Raw genomic sequence first — 20,206 nt, 5'->3', positions numbered from 1 at the left:
AGGATCTCATGAAAGCTAGCTGCTTGACTACTTCAGGAAGGCCATGATTCTCCCTGCCTTCAGTAGTGATTTTCTCACAGTTGCACCAAAAGAGACTTCAGGGTATGTTCCACCCACAACCCAACACATTCTGAAGAACGTGTCAAACACACAGCCCACTGGTGTTTGTTGAGTATTCACGTAATGCTTAGGAATGTGACACTCTGCTTGGCTTTCAGTAACTAATACCTTGTAAAGGATGAGTTGTGAGAATCCCTTGAAAATGGCTCCAATCTCATCAATGAGTAAGGAGTCTTGCTTGGAACATACCACAGATACAAGGGCTCTGTCTCCATCAGCTTGGTTTACTGGTCTACATAAATAATGGGCTCAGTCACTCCCTAATGGCCTGATGAGTTATTATGCTTTCTTGGGCATCTCATTGTACCATCTCATCACTACTCAGGCATGTGAGAGGATACAGACCATTGGATAATGATAGTTTTCTAAGACACATTTTTAGCCCTATAGGAATGCCTCTCTAACTACATCTATAGAGATAAAAATGTACTTTACCCAACTGAAAGGAATTACTGAGATGCAAATGTTTAGCTTTGAAACATCCCAGACATTGACAGTTCTTACTATTGACAACTCACATGATCATATTTAATCCCCTTGGTGCATTTTTATTTATTTATTATTTTTAATTGGAGGATAACTGCTTTACAATGTTGTGTTGGTTTCTGCTATAGATCAACATGAATCAGCCATAGGCATACACATATGAGAAACCCACAACAAACATTATTCTCAATGATGAAAAACAGAAAGCATTTCCTCTAAGATCAGGAACAAGACAGGGGTGCCCACTCTCAACGTGAACCTTTAACAACGTTTTCTGCTTTCTACATTGAATCTGATTAGGTGAAAAAATTATTACATGAATTTTTTTTTTCTTATAAGTATTTCTAATGATTAAATATCCACTTATGTGTATATTGGTTTTCTTCCTGATGTCAATTATAAATGTCAAAAATCCTGGCAAATTTATATGTTAATCACTATCTGAATGTGCTAGATGGGAAACAGTGTGACCTCACTTTAACACAGAATTTTTTAGACAGGAAGGAATTAACACATGTTAGGAAGAAGGTGTTTGTATAAGCTGTTGTACTTTGTTGCTGACATTAATCTCTAGGACGGGAGCTTTCAAAATGAGACTTGGCAATATGCAAGTTATATTTGTTGAATATTCATTCATAATAGAAAAGCCTCCTAATGCCTCATTTATATTGTCATTTAAATCTAGTGCCACTTTAGATTAATTATAATCCAAATTATAGCTCTGTGCACTACAAGAATTAATATAGAGTTTATCCAGATTAATACATTTGCATTGAAAATGTAATATGTCTCTGCCATGGCTAAGGGGACCACTTTTTAATAAGGGAGTAAACATGAGGAAAGATGGAAATTAACCTTCATTACTGCAATTAAAATTATCCTTTCATTCTAGTCTCATTAGAAAGAATACTGTACCAGTAATTATAATTTAGGCTTATTTGGAGTTGAATAACATCATGTTATATCCAAGTTTTACAGTATTCAAACTTTATCAAATACATTGATTCATAAGTAATAACCCAGCATTTTGTTGTATTTTTTCAAGATTTGTTTTGAATACATATATGTTATTGGATTTTCCTCAGTTGTTATGAACATAAACCATTTTACAACCTTCTGTATTTTAGGGATTGAAAATTTATTAAGTAGGCGGCATCTGAATTGAAATGAATTATGTCATTTTTATATTAGCAATCTCATGCAAGTTAAATAATCCCATAACTGACAGATAATTATTGACTCATCTATTTGGCAGTGTTTATTTGCAATTAGACTTCATTTTTTTAGTTAAAAGTACATTAAAATGACATTTTCTTTGAAGATATTGTGATGGCCTTAATAACACAAAATGAATTATGATCTCATTTCAAAATTTTGGTAACAAAACAGTGTTCATTTCAAGTAAAGTTGTAAACATAAATTATGAGTAGTCAGAACACTTAAAACCTTCCTAAAAGTAATTAGCCTGTATTTAATATATTTCTAGAATAAAACAATTCAGAAAAAGATCCCAGATTTGATTTTCTATAATTCACCAGGGAGGCAGTAATACCTGAGGTGGTACCCCTTTGGGTAGAAAGGCATACATGCATAAAATATAAGGTCCCTCATTTTTGCAGATAATCATGATGTCCTATTTTAGCTTCAACAGTCTGTTTTTGTCATATGCTATTGCATCTTAACATTCTCTGCTGCTGCTTCTTATCAGTAGCATGTATTTCGGAGGTGCCTAGCTAGAGTTTGGGGGTCTAGATTTTATAACTTCTCAATTTAAAATTAAATGGTCTTTAGGGAGCCCCTAACTTACATTAAGATCATGGTTTAATTAACTTAATTAGCCAAAAAATATTGAAGCTGACACATATATAGGGTAGAATACTATATCCAGCAGTTACCATAATGGCTATGAAATAGTGACCCTAAAACTTAACTCTTTTCTTGCGGCAGCATAAATGTCCCTAAATTCAAAAGCAATTATATTCTTGATAATATGAATATACATTAAAAATAATATGGATTAATTATATCAAATACTTACACCAATGTACAGTCTTGGTAAAATGTTTCAAGCCTTGAAATCAGTTTTTCTGATCCCTTACAGTACTAACATTAGAAGATATATGCTTATAAAAATAAGGCCATAGCTAACATTTAATAGATTTAGAAGTTTCCAGAAGTGTATTCTTTCTGATATTCCTAAAGCCTGTAAGCAACAAGAATTATGGAAATTCTCTTTTACCTTCTGTGTGACAGTCTTTGATAGCATATGGAATTGGACCAACCTATTATTTGGTCATGTCAGATTCTACCGTGTACACAAAAGAATTGATAAGGGACTATGACATAGTATTATTCTCTTAAGGAAGCATATTCTTCCTCATTATTAGGGAACTTTAAAAGAAAAAATTTCCAGCCTCACAGGAAAAAAGCAACTGATAGACACTCGCTGATTTAAATGACAATGATTTTTATACAACTTGATCTGACACCTTAAGCAGTCAGTTTTATTTGCCAACCTTATATATCACATTGTTTTCTTGTATTTGTTTTTAACACTTTTTAAAATGATAGCACAAAATATATTATGCTTTGAGAATTTTCCTTTTAGAAGAAAAAAAATTTTTGATACCAGGATCAATTATAAAATAAACGTTCTTGGTTTTGAGATATCTTTGGAGATGAAATACTTGGATATTCTTTAATCACTATGATAAAATTCTTTAGTTTATCTCGGATTTAAATCATTCAAATATAATTACAGTAAATTATATTTTCAAATATCTAGAAAGAATCTAAGTTTCTCTAATATATCTGTATATATAAGACAAATGTACCAATTCAAATAAAATCTAGTGTTTGTAAATCTATCAATAGAAATAAGTCTCAGTGCAATTTGTTTGAAACTGTAGCACTAATTCTATACCTTTCACAGACCTCAATGGAATAACATTATTGTCATTATGTCATTTAAGTTCTATTTTAATTTCGGTCTCCTTAGAGTCAGACTTACTTTCAAATTTCTTTCAAAATTCAAAATTCCGAAAATTATTTATATGGTATAAAACATGCATCTCCATCCAGGAGAGAAAAATAATCTATTTTGGGGTTCATTTTTACATTGTTTTCATAACATCCTTGACCTTATTTTTAAATTAAAACTGGGTTATTTTGCAATAAAGTGTAATTTGTTCATTTATATGAACCGTATGTGGATTGGAAAAAAAAATCAAGATAAATCTTCATGCACAGCATACAATCAGATTACGCCTAGACTCTATATTTACGCGGGGTCTGATAGCAATCAATGGTTTAGCTTCATTGCATTTCAAGATGTATTTGCACCCAGTTGTCCAGTGATAGTGTCCTCACCCTGGAAATAATTTAGTTGCAAATTGACTGGAAGATGGTGAAAATTGAAAGTTAAAATTAGAAATACTCATAATAAACAGCAGAAAAAAGGTCAGATGATGCCGCACTATGATGAGATCGGAATGGCTGGTAAATGAGGTTTTGTGTTTGTCCTGAGATGTATGTGACATGCCTACCCAACGTCGCTGTAATATCCAGCCTCACAGAGGAGATTATCGGGGAAATTGATGCTGGAAAGAATTTTCTGTTAGATTGGGAAATTAGAATCACACTCTATCCTTTGATGTGTGTGAGCCTTCTATACATTACATTGCTCATCTAGGCAAAATTTTAAACCGTCTTTAACACGGAATATTCAGATTAACCTCATAAAACAATTGTCTTCTTGATTTGGACTACAATGTCATATGCGCAGCCAACTGATGAAACATCTAAAGCCAAGGATAAATCACAAAAAAGCAGCGGTGGATACATAGTGTATAATTTTAAAATCCTATATTCACCACATAAAAGCATTGGTTTCATTTGTGAATTATAACTTGTCAGCCCTTCTCAGAATTTTGAAGTGTTTTTAGTGTCCCAGAATTTTAGAATAAAAGATAGGTAATGAAACAGTTCCAAAAATAATTATTTTCTAAGCTAGCATTTGTGAATGGGAATAGATTTGCTTTAATGTGATAAAGGTATATTGAGACAGCAGAGGGCATGTGTCATTGATGAATCTTTCATGGTCACTGAGGGTTATCTAAACAGGAGACAGAAGTACATTTTAAAACACATTTATAAAGTCCACTTGGTCAGTGGACAAAAAGAAGTGTGTTTTTGCCTTTTGAGATTAGCATCATTTACAAATGCTTGTCCCTCCTTTTGGTGATTCAATGGACTTAAAGCTATGCAAAAGACATCATTTTTCTCATTTTGACATTGTCAGTCTTTTAAGATCGAGATGTTCTATTCTCTTTTGGGGAACAGGAGTAATCACACCAGAAAAGGAGCTAAAAGTCAGTGTGGCAGGGGGAACCCAGCCACTCCTGCTGGCAAAAGAAGAGGATGTGTCAACAAAAAGATCAAAGCCTACAGAGGACAATAAATTCTGTCACGAACAGGTACACATGGTTTGTATTTTTCTTTTTTTCTCCCTTTGCTGGGTAAACTTTTTTTTTAAACTGTTGCCCTTGATCATTGTAGAGCCCCCAAACCATTCCATGCTGTTGAAATGTATGGAGACACTGTAATTGGCAAGGTCATTAACTCTTGGTCTGACTTCTAATGCTCCAAAGTCATCAACATCTGTTAACTAATAGGAGTCATGTTTATTTGATATTTTCCAGTTCTATCAGTGTCCTTATTGTAACTACAATAGTAGGGACCAAAGTCGTATCCAGATGCACGTCTTGTCACAACACTCAGTACAGCCGGTCATCTGCTGTCCCCTCTGCCAGGACGTCCTTAGCAACAAGATGCACCTCCAGCTTCATCTGACGCATCTGCACAGTGTGTCTCCGGATTGCGTGGAGAAGCTGCTCATGACAGTAAGGGTACCAAATGTTGATGCATGCGTGCCATGACTTCTGTGAAGGTATCAACATAAAATCTGTCATTATTGTGTGACAGAAACGTATTTCTTCTGGGGGTGACAAACTCTTGCTGACCGTGTTGTGGAAATCACAAGTAAAGGCCCATTTGTTTCTCCTGTGACTTGGGAATAAACCCCCGGTGTGATACAAGGCATAGCTGATTCAGCAACACAGATTTTGCAGCCTTATTCTCATACCTATAATGTTAATCAAATGATTCCTGTGGGCACTAGGAGTTTCTGCTTGGCTATCATTTCTGGGCTACGGAAACCTCCAAACTTATTTTTTAAAGAAAGAAAAGTAAAGAAGAATACAGCATTGCTACAGCATTGATCTGAAATTTGAAAGGGGAGCATTGACCTATAAGAGTCACAGAATGTCCCTGCTTTGGTTGGAAAATATAACTGGGATGCACAACGGTCTGGGGTAAAATGTGATGGAGTCCGTGATGTCTGGGGTACCTTTGTCATGAACCCCTTTGGTTTTCACAGGTGCCTGTCCCTGATGTTATGATGCCCAACAGCTTGCTACTGCCAGCAGCCGCCTCTGAGAAGTCAGAGAGGGACACATCTGCAGTCATCACAGCTGAGGGGGCTGGGAAATATTCAGGTATGCCAGCCTATGACCAGGATCTGTGCCAGACACACTCTGGGCCTTCTATTCATGATGCTGATCTAGCATCATTACGATCAAAGATTTTATGTTTTTGAGATGCACAGAGGAAAAAAAAGAAACACACATTTCCCAAAACCATCATTTCCAAGGCATATCTACTATCTGGTTATCTGTAAATGACCCTTTGTTGTTATTGTTGCTCTTGAGTTGCTAAGTCATATCTGATTCTTTTGTGACCCCATGGACTGTGGCTCACCAGGCTCCTCTGTCCATGGGGTTTCCCAGGCAAGTGGGTTTTCATTTTCTTCTCCAGGGGATCTTCTCGACAGGCAGATTCTTTACCAGATTGACCTGGGAAGCCTAAACTGTCCTTGGGGGACCTAAATACCACTGACCAGGAATATTTTGTGGGTTCTAATTCCTGAACACAGGTTACAACCCTTGCTATCACACTGCTGGTAGCATGCTAACTCTGACTTATTTTCTTCCCATGCTGAAATTCCTTGAGGTCAGGGGTGATGTCTTTGGAGGTTCCTCCTTAACAACGGTGGTGGTGGTTTAGTCGCTAAGTCATGTCTGACCCATTGCGACCCCAAGGACTGTAGCTCACCAGGATCCTCTGTCCATGGGATTCTCTAGGCAAGAATACTGGAATGGGTTGCCATTTCCTTCTCCAGGGGGTCTTCTCAGCCCAGGGATCAAACCCTCGATCTCTTGCATTAGCAGGCAGATTCTTTACTGACTGAGTGACCAGGGAAGCCCTTCAGAGGCTGCTGCATAACAACATTCATTGGCATTAATCTGTAGACTTGCTTCCTCTAAGTTCTGTTTATGCTTTCTTCACACAGGTGACAGTCCGATGGATGACAAAAGTATGGCGGGTCTCGATGATTCAAAGGCTAGCGTGGAAATAAAGAGTGAGGAGCAGAAACCAACGAAAGAAGCCACAGAAGTGTCGGAATGGAATAAAAATAGCAGTAAGGATTTGAAAATCTCCGACACACTGCAAGATCAGTTAAGTGAACAGCAGAAAAGGCAACCGCTCTCTGTCTCAGACCGCCACGTTTACAAGTATCGCTGTAACCATTGTAGCTTGGCTTTTAAGACTATGCAGAAGCTTCAGATACATTCCCAGTATCATGCGATTCGGGCCGCCACTATGTGTAACCTCTGCCAGCGTAGTTTCCGTACATTCCAGGCTTTAAAAAAACACTTGGAAGCAGGCCACCCCGAACTGAGTGAAGCCGAACTTCAACAACTGTATGCCTCCTTGCCCGTGAACGGGGAACTGTGGGCAGAGAGTGAACCTATGGCCCAGGAGGACCATGCCCTAGAGCAGGAGATGGAGAGAGAGTACGAGGTGGACCATGAAGGGAAGGCAAGTCCTGTAGGCAGTGACAGTAGTTCTATTCCAGATGACATGGGCTGTGAACCAAAGCGGACCTTACCTTTTAGAAAAGGGCCAAATTTTACGATGGAAAAATTCCTCGATCCATCTCGCCCATATAAGTGTACCGTGTGTAAAGAGTCATTCACCCAGAAGAACATTCTCCTGGTCCATTATAACTCCGTGTCTCACCTGCACAAGTTGAAAAAGGTTTTGCAGGAAGCCTCCAGCCCTGTCCCTCAAGAAACCAACAACAGCCCAGATAACAAACCCTACAAGTGCAGCATCTGCAACGTTGCATACAGCCAAAGCTCAACCTTGGAAATCCACATGAGGTCTGTGCTCCATCAGACGAAGGCGAGGGCAGCGAAGCTGGAGCCCGGTGGTGGCCATGCACCCGGCGGGCACGGAGTGGCAGCCAGCGTGAACAGTCCCAGTCAAGGGATGTTAGATTCCATTAGTTTAGCAGCAGTAGGCAGCAAAGATACCCACTTAGATGCCAAAGAATTAAATAAAAAGCAAACTCCGGAATTGATCTCTGCTCAACCTACGCATCACCCACCGCAGTCACCAGCACAGATTCAGATGCAGCTGCAGCATGAATTGCAACAGCAGGCAGCCTTCTTTCAGCCTCAGTTTCTCAACCCCGCGTTTTTGCCCCATTTTCCTATGACCCCAGAAGCGCTGCTGCAGTTTCAGCAGCCTCAGTTTCTCTTTCCCTTCTACATCCCTGGGACGGAGTTCAGTTTGGGGCCGGATCTAGGCTTGCCAGGCTCTGCAGCCTTTGGCATGCCAGGCATGACAGGAATGGCCGGGTCCCTGCTTGAAGATTTGAAGCAGCAGATTCAAAGCCAACATCACGTTGGCCAAACTCAACTCCAGATTCTCCAGCAGCAAGCACAACAGTATCAGGCCACACAGCCCCACCTGCCATCTCAAAAGCCGCAACCACAGCCGCAGCAGCAGCAACAGCAGCAGCAGCAGCAGCAAGCCAGCAAGTTATTGAAACAAGAGCAAAGCACCGTGGCCAGTGCCGACTGCCCCATCGTGAAAGACGTGCCCTCTTACAAGGAGGCAGAAGAGATGGCCGAGAAGCAAGACAAGCCAAAGCAAGAATGTGTAAGTGAAGGCGAAGGACTCAAAGAAAGCAAAGACCTCGGAAAGAAGCCGAAGTCCTCGGAACCATCCATCCCGCCGCCCCGCATCGCATCAGGGGCCCGAGGAAACGCAGCCAAAGCCTTACTGGAAAACTTCGGTTTTGAACTGGTCATTCAGTACAACGAGAACAGGCAGAAGGTACAGAAGAAGGGCAAGAGTGGGGAAGGCGAAAGCACGGAGAAGCTGGAATGCGGGACGTGTGGGAAGTTGTTCTCCAACGTTCTCATTCTAAAGAGTCACCAGGAGCACGTTCACGGCCAGTTTTTTCCGTACGGAGCACTAGAAAAATTCGCCCGTCAGTACAGGGAGGCCTATGACAAGCTGTATCCCATTTCTCCATCTTCTCCGGAAACACCGCCTCCCCCACCTCCACCGCCTCCCTTGCCTCCGGCTCCTCCGCAGCCTCCTTCCCTGGGGCCGGTGAAACTGCCCCCCGCGGTCTCCGCCCCTCTCCAGGCCCCAGCGCCCACTCCCCCGCCGCCCCCGCCCCCACCCCCGCCCCCTCCACCGCCTCCCCCGCCCCCACCTCCTTCCGCACCCCCGCAGGTCCAGCTCCCAGTATCCCTGGATCTTCCCCTCTTTCCGTCCATCATGATGCAGTCGGTGCAACATCCCGCCCTCCCGCCCCAGCTCGCCCTGCAGCTGCCTCCGATGGACACGCTCTCGGCGGACCTCACTCAGCTCTGCCAGCAACAGCTCGGCTTGGATCCCAACTTCCTGAGGCATTCGCAGTTCAAACGCCCGAGGACGAGAATTACGGACGACCAGCTGAAAATCCTGAGGGCTTACTTCGACATCAACAATTCTCCGAGTGAAGAACAGATCCAGGAGATGGCAGAGAAGTCTGGCCTCTCCCAGAAGGTTATCAAGCACTGGTTTCGAAACACGCTTTTTAAGGAGCGGCAGAGAAATAAGGATTCGCCCTACAACTTCAGTAACCCTCCCATAACGGTTTTGGAAGATATCAGAATGGACCCCCAGCCCTCTTCCCTAGAACATTACAAATCAGACACATCCTTCAGTAAAAGGTCTTCCAGGACCAGGTTTACTGACTACCAGCTTCGGGTTCTTCAAGACTTTTTTGACACTAACGCTTACCCAAAAGATGATGAAATCGAACAACTTTCCACGGTTCTCAATCTCCCCACCCGGGTTATCGTTGTCTGGTTCCAGAATGCTCGGCAGAAGGCGCGGAAGAGTTATGAGAATCAAACAGAGACAAAAGACAACGAAAAAAGAGAACTCACAAATGAACGGTACATCCGAACGAGCAACATGCAATACCAGTGTAAAAAGTGCAGTGTGGTTTTCCCCAGGATCTTCGACTTGATCACGCATCAGAAAAAGCAGTGTTACAAGGATGAAGACGATGACGCCCAAGATGAGAGCCAAACCGAAGACTCCATGGACGCCACGGATCAGGTGGTGTATAAGCATTGCACAGTGCCTGGCCAGACCGAAGCAGCCAAAACCGCTCCTGCCCCTGCGGGGGGCTCTGCTTCTGGGACCAGTACCCCCCTGATCCCGTCACCCAAACCGGAACCGGAAAAGACGTCTCCAAAGCCCGAGTATCCCACAGAAAAGCCAAAGTCGGGTGACCCCTCGCCCCACCCTCCAGGCACCAAACCAGCCCTGCCGACAGCATCTTCTTCCTCGGACCCGCCACCGCCACCGCCGGCCTCAGCCGCTCAGCCCCTGCCACCCAAACCGCCCCAGCTCCTGGGACGACCTCCCTCGGCTTCTCAGACCCCCGTCCCTTCCAGTCCGCTGCAGATTTCCATGACTTCTCTCCAGAACAGTCTACCTCCACAGTTATTGCAGTACCAATGTGATCAGTGTACCGTTGCCTTCCCTACCTTGGAGCTGTGGCAGGAGCATCAGCACATGCACTTCCTGGCTGCTCAGAACCAATTCCTTCACTCCCCGTTCCTGGAGCGGCCCATGGACATGCCCTACATGATATTCGACCCCAACAACTCCCTGATGACCGGCCAGCTGCTGGGTGGTCCTCTCACACAGATGCCCCCGCAGACGGCTTCCTCCCATCCCGCAGCCCCGGCCACCGTGGCCGCTTCCCTTAAGAGGAAACTGGATGAGAAGGAAGAGAACAACTGCAGTGAGAAGGAAGGCGGGAACAGTGGGGAGGACCAACACCGTGATAAGCGCTTGAGGACCACCATCACTCCGGAACAACTGGAAATTCTCTATGAAAAATACCTGCTGGATTCCAACCCCACCCGGAAAATGCTCGATCACATCGCGCGGGAAGTGGGGCTGAAGAAAAGGGTCGTGCAGGTCTGGTTTCAGAATACAAGAGCGCGAGAAAGAAAAGGCCAGTTCCGGGCCGTGGGTCCAGCACAATCACATAAACGCTGTCCTTTCTGCCGAGCCCTGTTCAAGGCCAAGTCAGCTTTAGAAAGCCACATTCGCTCCCGGCACTGGAATGAAGGCAAGCAGGCAGGTTACAGCTTGCCTCCAAGCCCTTTAATATCCGCCGAAGATGGCGGAGATAGCCCGCAGAAATACATTTATTTTGATTATCCATCTTTGCCATTAACGAAAATCGATCTCTCGAGTGAGAATGAGTTGGCTTCTACAGTGTCGACACCTGTTAGCAAGACGGCAGAACTGTCGCCCAAGAATCTCTTAAGCCCTTCTTCTTTCAAAGCGGAATGTTCTGAGGATGTAGAGAATTTAAACGCCCCTCCTGCTGAGGCTGGGTATGATCAAAATAAAACTGATTTTGATGAGACTTCGTCCATTAATACAGCAATCAGTGACGCCACCACCGGAGACGAAGGGAACGCAGAAATGGAAAGTACCACGGGGAGTTCCGGAGAGGTGAAGCCAGCTTTGTCTCCTAAAGAGGGCAAAACTCTCGACGCTTTGCCGAAAACAGCGACCACCCCCACCACGGAGGTCTGTGATGAGAAGTTTCTCTTCTCTCTCACGAGCCCTTCGATACCTTTCAGTGATAAAGATGGTGACCATGACCAAAGCTTTTATATCACGGATGACCCCGATGACAATGCCGACCGCAGTGAAACGTCTAGCATAGCTGACCCCAGTTCGCCAAATCCATTCGGCTCCAGCAATCCTTTCAAATCCAAAAGCAACGACCGACCAGGTCACAAGCGTTTCAGAACCCAGATGAGCAATCTCCAACTCAAGGTTCTCAAGGCTTGCTTCAGTGACTACCGAACTCCAACCATGCAAGAATGTGAGATGCTAGGGAATGAGATCGGTCTGCCCAAACGTGTGGTCCAGGTGTGGTTCCAGAATGCAAGGGCAAAGGAAAAGAAATTTAAAATTAACATAGGGAAGCCTTTCATGATCAATCAAAGTGGAACAGAAGGCGCCAAGCCAGAGTGCACCCTCTGTGGGGTGAAGTACTCTGCCCGCTTGTCCATCAGAGATCACATTTTCTCCAAACAGCACATTTCCAAAGTGAGGGAGACCGTTGGGAGTCAGCTTGATCGGGAGAAAGATTACTTGGCTCCCACGACCGTTAGACAGCTGATGGCTCAGCAAGAACTTGACCGTATAAAGAAAGCTTCAGACGTGCTGGGCTTAGCAGTGCAGCAGCCAAGCATGATGGACAGCAGCTCCCTCCACGGCATCAGTCTGCCCGCAGCCTACCCAGGACTCCCGGGCCTCCCCCCAGTCCTTCTCCCTGGAATGAACGGTCCATCCTCCTTGCCCGGATTTCCACAAAATTCAAACAGTAAGTCATGTCAAGGAGAGTCAGTCTAGTGAATTAAGTGATATTAGTAAGCCAGTGACATGTAACCAAGAATAGGGGTATATCAGATCTCTTAATTTCAGTAAGTGAAACCATTAAGTTATTTGGAGTATATATTTCAGTGGCTATAGTTAATAACCAAGCAGTACACCACCCCAAACATGTGCAGAAAAAGGTAGATTACAGGGAGATTAGAGGCTCAGAAATACGCTATTTATATCATTATATCTCAGAAACATTCCTTTTTTATACTCATTTCAAAATTAATTTCAAATGGCATTTCAGCACAGACCTGTGACATGAAATTTGTTATACATATTAAGAAAGTAAAGTATTAAAGCATTCATTGGTGTCTTAATTTATGTTTTTCCAAGGAATACTGATTTTTTTTTTTTTTTTTTTTTTGCTTTTGTACTGTTTTGGGTTTTTTTTCCCCCTTAAATGACAGGAAGTTCAAAAGCTAAGAGTCTTCTAGCCACAGGAATGCCTCTGCATTATACCTAGCAGGTAGTAAAACAGATATGTAAAATTTAATTACTAAGAATTCACTTCTATGATAATTTGTACAATTTTGCTTTTAGTAACATTCATTTTGTTTCTTATTTACAACCTTAAAAATACATTAATAGTACTTCATATCTTTCTACCACCACCACTAGCCTAGATTTATAATCAAGACAGAACAAAATGGCAACTGCTTGAGGCACTCCTAGATGATGACTCCAATTCATTGCTTATCAAGACAAATGCAGTATGTACAGTTTAGATTTTGTGAATAAGTATAGGTATCTAGTTATTGGAAAAAAATGTATGAAGTGTTATAGGCATTCACATAGCCACACGTATAACAAAAGTGGTACCTTACACAAACTAAGAAAAAAGAAGATTCTAGTTTCTTTTTAAGCTAAGTTTTATTTTCCAAATTAACAGTATTTTTTTTTTTTTAACAAGGAAATTATGACATTCCAAAGAGACATCTAGAATGAACAAATACATCTGGGAAGTTTCCAAAACATGATAGGAAGGCTTTTTTTTTTTTTTTTTCATTTTCCAAATTAGACTTTTTACATAAATTTCAAACCTTTCAATTTCATCCTCTGATGGCAATTTTCATTTTAATGTGATTTTGGAAAATATTCCCATTTTTAGTTTGGAAGACATAAAAACTGTGGTGTCAGGTGAGCTCTTGGCCACTGCTAACTCAGCTGGTTCCTTGTCCAGAAAGACTTGTTGGCTTTAGAGAGAAGCAGAGTGAATCTCCAAATACAAAGAGTTCTACCCAGAAAATTTATTCAAGGTCCTTTTCTTTAACTATAGCACTAGTTACCTTCCACTGTCCACCTATGGGTACGGAACGTACTTGGGCTTAATTATCTGAATATTCTTAGGGCCTTAAATATTAGAGCTACAATTATGTGTTTATCTGTACCTTTCAATTAAGTCAAATATAGTTAAAGAATAATGCAATGGCTAATTGTTTTGCATCTGAATGTATTAGCCTTCTAGTCTCACTTTATATATCACTGTGATTATTAACCAATATCTAGAAAAATGTCTTACGTGGAAAAACTACTATGATCAATTATGTAAAATAGAGCTTTTCCACATAATGTCTAATGTGGAAAAACTCCATGAACACATATAAATTTGAAAATTATGTAAAATAGAATAAAATTTGGTATTTACAATGGGCTAAGAACAGTTCAAGTATGTGTGCCTTTAATCTGCAAGTCGGCTTTCATGGATGATCCTGTGTAGTCACCCTCCTAAGTGGTGATCAGGACATCTTGTTTTTCTCTCCACCGGATCAGGAGGCCTTTGCTTAGACAATGAGTCCTTCACTGACTGCCTTTCCCCTTTGTCACTCTGAAACTAGTAGCCAGAGGGCCTGTGCAAGAGAAAGCCAGGAGGGAGAGGAGAGAATATGTTTATGAAATACTTAAACAACCTACCTCCTCATTTCTCCTCATTCTACCACCATAAATATAATTTATATCCTTCTTCTGAAATATGGATTGGCAAAACTATCAGAGTTGTGGAAAGATGTTAGAGGCAGGCCCTTGTTGATGAGCACTGTTTTTTTTTTTTCTCTCTCTCTTTTTTTTTTAAATTATAAAATATAACATATTTACAAGAGACTTGGAAAATACAGAATAAAGTTATATATGGTTTCACTATATATTACAATTGTTTTTAAGTAGATAAATTAAGATTTTCAGTTGATGTTTCAATATCAAACTCTCAAAAATTAGTAGACTGAATATATAGAAAAGTAGGATATAGTAGACCTGAAAAACACCATGAACCAGTTCAACATAATTAAGGTTTATACAATTTTCACACAATAGTAGGATACAAATTCTATTCAAGTTCCCATAGACGATAAACTTGGAGAAGGCAATGGCACCCCACTCCAGCACTCTTGCCTGGAAAATCCCATGGATGGAGGAGCCCAGTAGGCTGCAGTTCATGAGGTTGCTAAGAGTCGGACACGACTGAGCGTCTTCACTTTCACTTTTCACTTTCATGCATTGGAGAAGGAAATGGCAACCCACTCCAGTGTTCTTTCCTGGAGAATCCCAGGGACGGGGGAGCCTGGTGGGCTGCCGTCTATGGGGTCGCACAACGTTGGACATGATTGAAGCGACTTAGCAGCAGCAGCAGCAGCAGCAGCAGCAGACTATAAGCTAGGAGACACTGGAATATATCCAGGGATATAAAACAAGGACAAAAATTTCATGGTCTAAAGGTATTAAAATCATACAGAGTCTTAAAAAAAAAATCATACAGAGTCCTTATCATTGTGGAATTATGTTAGAAGTCAATATAAAAAGATTTGAAAATAACACACATATTTTCAAGTACAATTTACCAAGGGAGATCTTTGACTTAGCCATTGAAAGTCTCAATAAAGTTAGAAGGCTCAAAAAACAGAGAGGGCAAGTGCAGAGAAGAAAGCATTTAAATGAGAAATTAATATCAAAGTGGGAAATTCATATCAAAGATACATTAAAAATGCCATGAACTTGGAAATTAAATGTTGACTTTTAAATGATGGGTGTATCTAAGTAGCCATAACAAGGAAAAATTAGAAAATACAATAAAAAATGAAAAGTGAATTTACCAGAATTTGTTACATGCAGCTGAAGTTTTTAAATGCTTCAGGTACCAAAGGCACCATGTGTCTGCTCTATGATTAAATCATGGACCAAAACAGACGAGAGTGTTATATAGAGAAAAGGTCCATGAACATACCTACTGGAATTTGCAATTTCTCTTGAATTAGTTGTTTTGTTTTTGATGGAGTTTAAACATTAGCACAGCACAGTTACCAGCAGGATCCCATCTGAGAGCCTGAATTCCCACACTTCCAGCTCACATCTTTTTTAGGTTAATTGATCTGTGGTGGGTACTGCTGAATATTTTAATTATCTCATGGAGTAGAGCTGTGACTCCCTCTCTCACTATCAACATCTTCCTACTGGATTACATTTCATCAAACAAGTATCTCCTATGCTCTGTGGAAGAAATAGGTATACCAGCTAGGTGAAATAAAAGAAGAAAATTACTTCATAAGTAGAATATTCCTGTATCTCTCACATGCGCTGGGCTCTTCTAACAGTTTATTATCCATATGGATAAATTTTGATAATATGATGTGTTCACCTTGGGCCCATTTTAAGATTTTGTTCCTAAGAAAATCACTGAAAAGTGCTTCATTGAATGAGATCAGCCATAAAATAAGTAATAAGTCTGATTCCAAAGGCTGCACCCGCAAACTGACTTAATTGAAATGTACATATTCAGTTTAGCATTTATCAACCTCCAAATTTCCTGATTTTAAATACCCATTTTGTTCTTTTTTGGATGGAATTCTTATTGTTTTAGCAGCATTAATTCTCATAAAACTTTTTTATCTTAATTTCCAAATTGTTTGGTCTTTCAAGATCACAAGGAAGACCCTTTGAAGAGTAATATCCATCATGTGAGCCTGCTTCCTGAACAATGACTGAGGCCTGTGTTCAATATCGGGCTTCCCAAGTGGCTCAGTGGTAAAGAATCCACTTGCCAAGCAGGAGACATGGGTTTGATCCCTGGGTTGGGAAGATCCACTGGAGGAGGAAATGGCAACCCACTCCAGTATTCTTGCCTGAGAAATCTCACGGACAGAGTGGTCCAGCAGACTACAGTCCACAAGGTTGCAGAACAGTTAGACACAACTCAGTGACTAAACAAAAACACGTTTAGGATCACTACTTACTACTACCTATTTTTTAACAAAATGAATTATTTTCTGCTAAAAAATTTTTCCACATTTGTCTTTTTCTATCATGATCATATGCAAAAAGGGAAAATAGTAATAGAAAATTATATGCCTGTACACCTGGAAAAAATTAGGAAACTTTCACATTTTATCCTTTAGGAGGTTAGCTTCTTTTGGCTTTTTCCTCAAGAAGAATAGGAAAATAACTTGATTTTCTATTTTTAACATATTTACTTTATTGTTTTAAGCAGTGTCTGATTCTTTTTATGTGTCTGATTTTTATATGTTCCATTAGTCTCTGGAAATACTGACTAATCCGGTTCCCTTAAATGGAACTTTAGAACATGCCTTTGCATTTTTCTCATACCTCAGTGTAATATATTAGCATTTTTTGGGTAAATCTAGATAAGAGTAAGTATTTAATAATTTTAGCACAATTGTCTTTGGCCCATGTACATCATAAGTGTTATTTTTCACCTCAAGAATAAATTTTTCCTCTGAGAGACCTAGATCAAAGCAACTTGGGGAAAAAGCACTAAATCTATGCTATGTTCATGGGGAGACAGGCATTTTCTTCCAAAAAGCATTACTTTGGGGGCATAGACAGCAGTTTCAGACTTTACTGGGGGCTCAGATGGTAAAGAATCCACCTGCAGTGCAGGAGACCTGGGTTTGATCCCTGGGTCCAGAAGATGCCCAGAGAAGGAAATGGGTACCCACTCCAGTATTCTTGCCTGGAAAATCACATGGCCAGAGGAGCCTGGCCAGTTACCGTCCTTGGGTTCACAAAGAGTCAGATACAACTTAGCAGCCAACACACTCTAGCAGTTTTGGGAAAATAAAACTAAACAAAATCACGGTAATAGGAGATCATCTGTAGGAAAACTTTAATCTCTCAGTGAAATTTCAGAGAATTGGACCAGGAGTTAGGGAACAGGAAAGAAAGTATGTTGTATAACTGTTGTTGTCAGTCGCTAAGTTGTGTGCAACCCCATGGGCTGTAGCCCACCAGGCTTTTCTGTCCATGGGATTTCCCAGGCAAGAATACTAGAGTGGGTTGCCTTGTCCTTCACTAGGGGACTCTTCCTGACTCAGGGATGGAAACTGCATCTCCTGCATTAGCAGGAGGATTCTTTCCCACTGAGCCACCAGGGAAGCCCCATCTTTTGTAATTACCACCACTTATTCTGCATCGTGATTGGTGTTCAGTTTTTCTCTTCTAAATCTGGTTTTCATACATCAGTTGACTACGGAATTTTTGATTGTGAACTTCTACAAGTGTATGTCTTTTAGTAGTAGACCTGATGTACATTATTCATTATCCTTAGCCTGTATCTCATTTACTAAAAATTTTACTTAGCTAATTGTTTAACTCAGCGTACTCCTCAAGATGTTGAATTTCTAAAAATCCCTGATAGTCTTTGACTATAGTAGTTAAGATTCCTACTGCAGTTTTCTAAAAATTTTCATTACTTTGTTATATGACCTCTAGACAAGAATTTGTAGACCCCATCTGATAGGAAAGCCTGAGTCAACAAATATCGATCTACTTGCTTTCTAACTACCACTGCGATTTTTTAAAGTCTTAGTTCCTTAAAATTTCTCTTGTCTTAAATTCTCATGTCAGAGAGATAGGTAAGCCAGCAGTTTCCTTAGATTTAGGAGGGAAAGCAGTTAGGCAGTAGAGGGATAATTATTGAGTATGAAGCCTAGGTGTTCTTGACCCAAAACTGATTGGCATTATGAGTAGGCAAAAGAGGCTGGCTACCAACCTAATATCATTCTAACAGTACAAGGAAGGATCTTCTGTCCTCCTTAAAGCTTCTTCCACTCAAATCACTCATGCCTGAAACTCTGTGAATCAGGGATTAATTCTTTTGAATTAATACACTACCCTCTGTTAAGTGGAAAATCACTGAGAATATCATGAAATCAGAATATCATAGCAAAAAAAAGTTTCAAATTATCTAATCTAGTATATATTGATCCTTTTCAGACATGGGTTTATTCATATCTTTTGTTTTTTGTTTTTTTTCTTGTTAATAAAATTTTACAGAGAGACAAGTGGAAAGATTAAGACACCAGGCATCACAATGTAGGAAAAGGCAAGGGAGTTGTGGGTTTGGGCCCCAAAAGCAACTCCATCTTTCACAGTTTTCTCTTGGTCTGTGTCTAAGTCCCATAGAATCTAAGTCTATCATATTAAATTGGATTAAATATCCAGGAATTATTAATAACTCATTATTCCTACCATAGCCCTGCAAATCTTAAGCCAGTTTCATTTAAATTTATTTTGAATGTGTCAGCCATTCTGCTGTGAAATGTGGTTATTTGCTACCAGTTTCTCCTGGAAATACAATGTTACTAGTTTCAAGGATTATTTTCTTTCATTTTCAATATTCCAATTGTTTAATATTGGAAATAAATTCTATTTGAGTGGAAGCTGAATTTGAGTGACAGCTATAAAATTTAGTTTCCCCACTCCCACATCTACCATTGAGTTGTAGATTTCTTTCTGTCAACTCACTTTACCATACTAGGACTCCATTTACCTACTTTAAAAAAATGGAATTTTTAGCATCTCTCCCCACTTACCATTGAGGATATTGGAAGACTATTCCCTAACATGATGGAAATTCCTTAGATACTGTTAATAATACAACTACAGAAATTATTTCAAAGCAGGCAGGTCAGAGAAAAATTGGGTGTGGTGAGGTTGAAAAGAAGAGCAGCCAGTAATAAGCTAGGCTAATTGACAGTAATATGATAATGATTGGGGTCAGGTTGAGAGTGATGTTGAGGACTTGAGAGTATCTTGAATGCTAAGCCTTAGACAAGGTTTCTCAGCTGGGTAAAGGCCAATTAAAAAATTAAAGTTCTTTTTCTAGCTAAAGAAATTGTCACTTTTTGTGTCAGTTATTTTTCTTTTTTTTTAACATCCAAATGTTGCATTTAGCATAGAAGACTAGCCAGTATTTAAAAGAGTTTTCCCTGCAGCTATACACTGAAACTTCATTCACCTTCTCCTAGTTATTTCTTCCATCAGCCCATCCATCAGACCTCCATCATGGCCCTTGTCTGAATCATTTGGTAGTGAGCCTTCCTTCATTGAAGAACAAACCGCAACCCAATTAGGCTTCCAGTCTGTTCCTCTTGCAACCAACTGTATTTGCCTCTAAAAAAACAGACTCAGGAAAGGCACAGACTTTTACAGTTCCCATTTCTACCTTGAGTTGTCTTTTAGTTTTTCACCCAACTATCCAGAGCCTAAAAATGGCTTTGTGATAGGCTTTTACCAGCCACTACCTTAGACTGCATGCTTGAAATCCGGCAAAGATCTCTTCCATTTCAAGTCACACTCTACCCCACATGTGTCTGCCTACTGAGCATTTAGTTCTCCTTCTCTAATGATATGAGAATCATTTATGCCTACTACAAGTAAACCTGGAAGAAGCATGTTTGGCCGTTGGGGGAAGGCGATGGGGTGG

At 40.6% G+C, this 20,206-nt stretch overlaps 1 protein-coding gene across 5 annotated transcripts in view; it reads left to right on the top strand.

Annotated features, from left to right (window-relative positions):
- Positions 1-20,206, top strand: part of ZFHX4 (zinc finger homeobox 4) — a 201,877-nt gene that overhangs the window by 176,625 nt on the left and 5,046 nt on the right. For all 5 annotated transcript variants that reach the window (XM_065902516.1, XM_065902515.1, XM_065902514.1 and 2 more), the window contains exons 7-10: positions 4,948-5,081; positions 5,307-5,507; positions 6,044-6,161; positions 7,016-12,436. In XM_065902516.1, coding sequence (XP_065758588.1) covers positions 4,948-5,081; positions 5,307-5,507; positions 6,044-6,161; positions 7,016-12,436 — 5,874 coding nt within the window. The remainder of the gene's footprint in view (positions 1-4,947; positions 5,082-5,306; positions 5,508-6,043; positions 6,162-7,015; positions 12,437-20,206) is intronic.

Source organism: Muntiacus reevesi, chromosome 12 (genome assembly GCF_963930625.1).
Source record: "Muntiacus reevesi chromosome 12, mMunRee1.1, whole genome shotgun sequence".
In the NCBI taxonomy this organism is placed as follows: domain Eukaryota; kingdom Metazoa; phylum Chordata; class Mammalia; order Artiodactyla; family Cervidae; genus Muntiacus; species Muntiacus reevesi.
Note: the sequence above shows the minus strand (reverse complement) of the source record. Positions and strands in the feature narration are given on the sequence as shown.